This window comes from Mercurialis annua, linkage group LG7 (assembly GCF_937616625.2).
Source record: "Mercurialis annua linkage group LG7, ddMerAnnu1.2, whole genome shotgun sequence".
NCBI classification, from domain to species: Eukaryota; Viridiplantae; Streptophyta; class Magnoliopsida; order Malpighiales; family Euphorbiaceae; genus Mercurialis; species Mercurialis annua.
The window spans coordinates 30,725,425-30,734,243 of record NC_065576.1 but is presented as its reverse complement, the minus strand read 5'-3'; the positions used below and the strand labels follow the sequence as shown (position 1 = coordinate 30,734,243).

Below are 8,819 nucleotides of genomic sequence, written 5' to 3'. Positions count from 1 at the left end.
TCTGTTCTAGGCCGGGGCAGGAGCTCTCCGATCTAGCTTGTTTTCATGGTTTCTCTGTGAGTTGGTGTTTTCTTTATTGAATATAATGTTTGTTGAGTTTGTTATTTCCTTACTGATCTATTTTTTTGGTGTTGTAGGCTCTTCAATCTGTTTTGGTGTTGAATGACCGCCGTCAGTGTGCTGAGGAGGAGGTCGAGCGTCTATCTTCTCTTTTGGCAACTTCCGAGTCTGAGAGGGCAAAGTTGAAGGCATCTTTGGAGGAGCATGATTCACTTTTGGCGCAGCTTAAGGCGCATGATGCGATTAATGATCGTCAAGTCAGAGTGATCGAGAAGAAAACTAATGACTTGACTCAAGAGATTGAGGAGCTTATTCGAATCAATACTCTTGTTGGTGAGGAGAGGAATAAACTAAGATCAGAGGTGGAAGGACTCCATATCCGTTTACTTGATACAAAGGCTTTTTATTCTGCTTTGATTAACGAGTATCGCCTTGCGATTGGGAGAAAACTTCTGGAGCAGAACCCCAATATCGATCTTTCTGGAGTTAATGGGTTGGATCCCCAGGCCATCGCTCGTGATCTTCTTGATAGGATATCTAAGGACCGTGTTAAGTAGTCTTTCTTTTGATTGTATTTCATAATTTATGAATTTCTGTTCTTTTGTAATTCGCGATCTATGAATATATTTTCTTCGTGCTTCTGCATAAGTGTGCTCTTGCTTTATATCAGTGTTTGATTTATGTACTTGTCTTGCCTCGAGGGTTATTCTAAACCCTTTCTTGGTGTTTTTGCTTTTAGAGTTGATCTAAACTCTCTTTATTTTTATTTTTTTTATTTCGAGTTAATCTAAACTCCTTTTGTGGCGATTCGCCTTATTAGGCGATTTTGCCTTTTCTGAGTTAATCTTAACTCATTTTTCTTGGCTATCCGCCTTTTGTGGCGATTCGCCTTTTTTGGCGATTTTGCCTTTTTCTGAGTTAATCTAAACTCATTTTTCCTGGCTATTCGCCTTTTGTGGCGATTCGCCTTGTTAGGCGATTTTTCCTTTTCTGAGTTGATCTTAACTCATTTTTCTTGGCTATCCGCCTTTTGTGGCGATTCGCCTTTTTTGGCGATTTTGCCTTTTCTGAGTTAATCTTAACTCATTTTTTCATCTTTGATTTAATCATTCGTGGCAGTTCTTGATTTTTATTTCTTTATTGATTCGTCTGGCTAATCACATAGTAGGAAATTGAACTTTATTTGATAAAAAGACTGCATACAAAACATTAAAGATAGTTTTGACGCCATCGGGTAAGACATAAAATCGTTACTAGCGATGGGTCGTTTTCCTTTCCTATTCTTCCTTCTTCTCGGTCTTGTTCTCTTCAAGATCCACTACGGACTCGTCATAGCATTTCTTGGCGATTCCCTGGTCTCCTCTCAGCGTCACTACTCCTTTCTCGGTTGGTATTTTCAATTCCAATGCTCTTATGCTAGTCACCGCCGCCGAATCATGGAGGAAGGGTCTTCCTAGGATGGCGTTGTATGTTAATTCCATGTCTACTATGTTGAACAGTGACATGACTTTCTTGTTGATTCCTCTTTCTGGGCCGATTATTACTTCCAAGGTGACTGCTCCTAGTGGATTGATGGAGGGGCCACCGAGTCCTGATAGCGGAATCGGGACTCGGCGTAGCCTTGATGTAGTTCCTCCAAGCATTTTGTACGCTGCGTTTGTCATAAGGTAAACTGCGCTTCCTTCGTCGATTAGGATTCGCTCCATGTTCCAATTTTCAATGATAGTAGTTACTACCAAAGCATCGTTGTGGGGTGCTTTGACATGTTCGTAGTCTTCCACATCAAAGATTACTGGCGGCATGTGAGTTTCTCTGATGTTCATCACTTCTTTTCTTTGCTTTCTCCTGATCGTGGAGCTGTTGTGTCCGCCTCCATTGATCATGTGTATGGTTCCTAGTACTTTGGATGGGCGTTCATCTTCTTTCTCCTTCGGTTTGTCCTCTCTACTTCTTTTTTCTCCTTTGTCATTGCTCTTCTCTTTTCGAGCCACGAATTTCCTTAGCTCGCCCGTGTCGATCATTCTTTCGATCTCGACCTTTAAATCTCTGCAGCTATCCATTTCATGTCCGTAATCTTCGTGAAATTTGCAGTATTTCCTGGTGTCTCTTATCTCTGCTTTCATCTTTGGTGGCCATACCACGTTTTTGACGTTTTCTTTGATCCACATGAGGACATTAGTTCGGCTGGTGTTTAGTGGTGTGAAGTTATTCTCGTCATCTCTGGGTCATATCTTGGTTCATATCTTGTCTGGGGGGCGAATCGTCTATTTTCTTCTGGCCTTCCTCTCCTATCGTCAGGTTTCGACTTCGTCTTTTCTCTGGATTTCTCTTTCGATTCTTTTCCTTTTGCTTCTTTTCCACGAATCGCCCTTCGCCCTTCGTCTAGCTCGAAGTATTTCTGGGCCATGCCCATCAAGTTCGAGAAAGTCTTGGGTTTATTAACTAGCAGCTTGTCCACCAGTTTTCCGAATCGCGTTCCTTCTCGCAACGCTTCAGTCGCCATGTCGACGTTCAGGTTGTCAATCTTCATAGCTTGCTTGTTGAATCGTTCAATGTAGCTTCGTAAGGTTTCTCCTTCTTCTTGGATGCAGGATCTCAGGATGCTGGTAGTAGTTTTTGCTGGTATGTTTGTGAGGTATCTGTTGAGGAATTCTGTTAAGAGCGAAGCAAAGCTCTTGATTGATCATGGCTTTAATTTGTTATACCATCTCTGGGCTGTGCCTGTGAGCGTGGTGGGAAAGACCCTGCATAGAATGGCGTCTGATACGCTGAGTAGCCCCATGGTTGCTGTGAATCTAGATGTGTGATCTCGGGGATCCCCTTCCCCGTTGAAGGTTGGCAGGACCGGCAGTTTCATGTTGTACGGGATAGTTTCTTCCATGATCTCAGGCGAGAGGGGGGATCCTTTCAACCTGAGATCGTCTATGTCTAACTCTTCTGATTTCAGTTTTTTGAGTGCTTTGGCGATCTTTTCCTCCAAGTCTTCTTCCACTACGTATGTGGCCTTGCTTTTTTGGGGCGCTTCTGAGGATTCGCCCTCCCCTTCTTGGTGTTTTTTCTTTGGTTGTTCTTTCCCTGCATCTTTGTCTTGTCGCTTGCTTTTTGGTGGGGCATCTTCTTTTTCCTTCTCTCTCCGTTCGTCTCTCTTTGAACTCAAACCACTTCGGGCGTCTTCCTGGTTATGCTCATTTCTAGGCGTCTCTGGTGATTCCTCGTTGGACTTGTTTCTATTTTGATCGTTTGGGCTTTCCTCATCACTTGTTCTATTCTCTCGTTGGTTTCTTGTTTCGTTTCTTTCTTCATTCCCTCCGGTTCGGGGTTCCTTGCTTTTGTTATTTTCCGCTCTCGTCTCTCGGCGGCTTGGGTTTGCGTTTTCTATTCTCCCTCTTCTTCTGGGAGCTGTTGGGCTGAAATTTTCCCTCAGGGTTTTCATGGTTTCTTCGTGCCCATCGTTCGTTCTTTTGGCTTCGCTAGCCAATCTGTCCAGATTTTCTTGGACGGATTCTAGTACCTTTTTCAGCATTTCGTTGTACGAATCTTGTGCTGCTACGCTCGGCATTTGTTGTTCTTCAGTGTTCAGGTTGAAAGCGATTGGGTTGCTTCCCCTCATCGGATTAGTTTGGTACTGAGGTGTTGAAAAAGAGGGCCCTCCGGTATTGCTTTTCTCCCCGAAGTTGTGAAGCCTGTCTTCTGTCATGTTGATTATCTCTGGAGTGTCTTTTGGGTCCATTGGTTGTTTGTCTTTCAGGTTCACTCTTTCAGAAGTCATCTTCTTCAATGAAATTTGTTTTTGAGTTCAGAAAAACTCCTTCGTTTTGAAGTTTAGTTAAGCTTTTCCCACAGACGGCGCCAATTGATGGATTCTGCCTTCTGAGCCGTTGAGTAAGACCTGCAAAACAGGGTAGAAGCTAACCGGACGGTGGTTGTCCGATTAACTCTCTGATACTAAAGTCAGTTTAGAGTTTTGAGCAGCGTTTTGTGTATACGAATGTAATTGTGATTCTAGGCATACCTCATACTCCTTTTATAGTAGTCGAATATACCTTGTAGAGTCGTAATAGGTAAGTGAATCCTACTTTGTAGGGATTCGGCAATATAGTAGGGATTCTCCTGATTTGTCGAGATCTACCTTAATCTGATAAGAGTCCTATTTAGGAACGTCTTCCTAAATAGTCTTATCTTCCTAAGGTAGAGTTTATCCTTCCATATTCGGTGTTTGTGTCCGAATAGGAGAATACTTCCAATCTTGGCGGTCTACCCGAATCCCGGACTTAACGCGCTTTAGACGGATCCTATGGGATTTGGTCTTTGTTGGCGTATTACCGAATCTCGGGGGATTCGGTATCTTCTTCATATATTCAGACCTTCGTGGGGAGTTCGGTATCACCCGAGAGTGGATCTCCTGTGACTCGGCTCCATTCTATTTATTGTAGGATTCGGTATCCATCACTAACCTTTAAATTTACATTTGAATTTTATAATATGAAAACTATTATTAAAAATAATTATGTACTGGTGCGAGAATATATAATTAATTTCAAATATGTAGGATGAAGAGAGATTTAGATATTTACCTAAAATAAAGAAATATTTGTAAATTTTACATCAATGCGGAAAAATTAAAAAAAATACATCACAGTTTTGACGTTTTATGTTTTTACTTTTCCATGTCTAAAAGTTTTTAATTTTACTCCAATTATATGCCACATGTTCTGACATAACTTTTGTTTATTTTTCTTCCTTTTTGACACGTAGCACCTTCACACGCAACACCTGCAACCAAAAGCAACCATATTCATATTGCTAGCTCACTGTACTATTTTAGATAAAATAAATTTATTTTTCTTTTTAATATTCATTAAGACTTCATATAACTACAACTACTAAAAATACCAATACATTATTAAATTTAAATGGTTTTTCAATTAAAATAAATAAATTCTTTCTGCAATTTAATTTTAATTTTAATTTGCAATTAGTTAAAATTGATCATCTCAAATTTAGATTTAAAAATTTGATAAAAAATAAAATGCAAACATATGATTTTCATAATTTTAACATAATTCTATTGTACAAATCGTATTTTATTATAATATTATCACAATTTCATCATAATTTTTATATAACCTTTCTCATATTTTTTTATAACCTTTTTTATATTCTTTTTGCACAAATTATGTTACATAATTTATATAAAATTAGATAATAGTTCCATTACAGTATCATAAAATTATCACATACTCCCTCTATTCTATATTACCAGTCATTTTAGGAGATAGCCCACAAATTAAGAAACTAATTAATATGGCTGTTATTGACTAATTTAGCCCTATTAAAGAGATTTATCCTTTTAAATATACGATGCAAGCATTTCCTGATTTGAGTAGTACTCTACAATATTCAACTCCATTATCTATGAAGCATTGAAAGCAAACGTTTTATATTCCATGTGTTGGCGGGACTATGAACAAAAAAGGAAAATTTTAAATTGAACAAGAAAACAAAAAATTTCAACTTCCCTCTCAAAAGCAGCTTATTAAAGAAAGCAACTTAATCTAATATGCTCCATAACCAATTCAAAATGGCAACAGACGAAGAAGATGATCATTGGCCTAATATTCCAAATTTAAATTTAGATATTCATGATGGGAATATCGAATTACAACGACAAAATTTACAAGAGCAGTTGAATAATCGCATCCCGAACCTCAATGACGATGTTAACGATTTTACTTTTGATCTCAACGTTCTTCCAGAATCTCCGACGAGTGACGGTATGTTTCTATTTTTATTAATGCAGCATATTTCATTATGGCATCATACTTCATTATGGCAGCATATTTCTCTACGGGAACAAATATTTTTTACTGGAAACACATTTTTGTTAATACACCATATCTCATTATGGCAAATTATTTCATTATGGCAACAAATATTGTTTACTGATAACATATTTTCATTATGGCAACATATTTTTATTATGGCAACATATTTCCAGCATTGCACATGATTATCTATAAAGCAAGTTTTTTAAATTTAGTGTATGATTGTTATCCTTTTTACTCGCAGATGATACACCAGGACCTGGATAATATCAAAGAACAAGGAAAGAATTGAGTAACGATGAACGAAGATCTATATATGAAATGCTTCTAGAGAAAAGTGTTGATGGAAAACTAAAACGAGGAACTACAAATATTGTGGCTGCAAAATTTTCAGTTTCAGTTCGTTCGATTCAGCGTATATGGAGACAAGCTAAACTGAGTGAAAATGTTGTAGTTGTTCATAAAAAGACGGGAAATTGTGGGCGTAAAAGAATTGAAATTGATTTGGAACAGATTCGGAGCATTCCTTTACATAAGCGGACAAGTTTGGAATCTTTAGCATGTTCTATAAATGTGAGCAAAACTAGAGTGTTTAGTCTTCTCAAGTCCGGTGTGATACGGCGACATTCGAATGCCATAAAGCCTTTTCTAAAGGAGGAAAACATGAGAGTTCGACTGCAATTTTGCATTTCAATGCTTGATGATAGTAGCATTCCTCGTGATCCAATTTTTAAAGAAATGTACAACGTCATTCATATTGACGAGAAGTGGTTTTACATGACCAAAAAATCGGAAAAATACTACTTGTTGGCAGAAGAAGAAAATCCGCTACGTACTTGTAAAAGTAAAAATTTTATTGGTAAAGTAATGTTTTTAAGTGTTATAGCTCGTCCAAGATTCGATTCACAAGGGAATGAAATCTTTAACGGAAAAATTGGTCTTTTTCCTTTTGTTACGCAAGAGCCTGCTAGAAGAAACAGTATTAATAGAGCAGCAGGCACATTAGAGACAAAGCCTTTAACTTCGGTAAATAGTGATATCATGAGATCTTATTTAATTGAAAAACTATTGCCAAAAATAAAAGAAAAATGGCCAAGAGATGATGTGATGAATCCGATTTTTATTCAGCAGGACAATGCGAGAACTCATGTGGATATTAATGACGAAACTTTTTGTGCGACAGCTAGACAAGGAGGTTTCGATATTCGTTTAATGTGCCAATCGCCAAATTCTCTCTGATTTGAATATTTTGGATTTAGGTTTTTTTAGTGCTATTCAATCTCTGCAGTATAGAGAAGCACCAAAAACCGTGGATGAACTTATATCAGCTGTTGAACGATCATATGAATTATTTGACGTGAGAAAATCTAATCGGATATTTGTATCTTTGCAATTATGCATGATAGAAATAATGAAAGCAAAGGGGTCAAATAAATACAAGATTCCGCACATAAACAAGGCAAGGTTAGAAAATCTCGAGGAGCTCCCTAACCAACTTAAGTGCGACGCTTCATTGGTACAAGAAGTTATGCACTATTTAACCTAGTTAAAGTAGTTCTACATGTTGTAATTGTCATTAGCTATCCAAGTCTACAATATTTATATTTTCTATTAAGTTAATGTTAATGTAATTTTTCACATTTTCATACTTCTACAAATTTGAGAATTATGCCATGTCATAAATAACATTAGATTTTTTTATCAAAGTTCAGTAAAAAGCATGAGACATATTGAACATGAAATTCTTGCATCAATTAAGAAAGGTACTAAAGTGCATTCTAAATCAGTTAAGAGAAGTACTAAGGTGCACAACTCAACCATAGAAACCGATAATTCAATCTTGCAAAAATAGGATGCACCAAGAAGCACAAAATAATGCATAAACCAAATTTACCATTAGCTTGTCTTCAGATACATGATGTTATGATCAGATTACTCAAAAATTATAAAATAAACCAAATCAAATATGAACACAGACCTTTTCTCTGCCTCAAAAGCTATCCTATTCCATTCATCCGCACATTTTATGAATGTGCCCATGGTTAACTATTTGTACATGCTCCATTCTTTATAATGTTACTTTTGTAATGATGTAACCTGCAAACCTAAAAGCTTAGTAGACCCATGAACATAAGAAAGGATCTCAATTGTCGATGGCTGTTTGTCTAATTAATTTCTACACACTGCATAAGAAACATAAGCTCAACATTTTTCTTTTCAATTGCAGTTCAAAGAGACATACACTTTTCATAACAAATAATCCATATAACAGAAACAATGAACAAAATTCTCAAAAAAAATTAGGAAGATAGATTTTGAGCATCGTTACAATTTCTTTTCGAATTTCTTCATTCTCACATTCAATAATTTCGGCTGGAAATTTGTTCAAATCGAATTCCTGATTCGCTGCCACATTCAAGTCGAAATTGAGCACAATCTTCTGCTTTCCGTTACTTTTTTCTGTGATTTCTTATGTACTCTTATGCTCCTCTCCATCCATGCTTTTTTCCTTGAGTTTTTAGAACTAAATAGAAAATGATGGTATAAACCATTTTTACCCATATAAAGAATAAGAAAGATCTGTAGAATTTAATGATTTCGATAAAAATGAGAAGAACTTGTTAAAAAGAGTGTAATCAGTTTTGAAAGCATCCATTAATTAAAGGTAAGAGATAAGGGTAGATATGGAATATGGGACTTAAAAGTGTATTGGAATTGCAAAACGTCAGGTATTTGAGAATAATAATAACTCTCTAAAACGACAGGTAATATAGAATGGAGGGAGTACTTATCATAATTATTGCATAACTCATTACTTTTACATAGATTATTTTACATGTAGAATTATATAACATTTTCATAACAACATCGTAATATTATCATTATCTTATCCTAATTTTATTATACAAAGATATTTACATACTTTATCATGAA

The 8,819-nt window shown here is 36.6% G+C and overlaps 1 protein-coding gene across 1 annotated transcript; it reads left to right on the top strand.

Annotated features, from left to right (window-relative positions):
- Positions 1 to 6,206: 6,206 nt before the first annotated feature.
- LOC126657009 (uncharacterized) lies at positions 6,207 to 7,431 on the top strand. The gene is made up of 2 exons (XM_050351629.1): positions 6,207 to 7,099; positions 7,155 to 7,431. Exons 1-2 carry the CDS (start codon positions 6,207 to 6,209, stop codon positions 7,429 to 7,431), a joined length of 1,170 nt encoding a protein of 389 aa, XP_050207586.1.
- Positions 7,432 to 8,819: the final 1,388 nt, after the last annotated feature.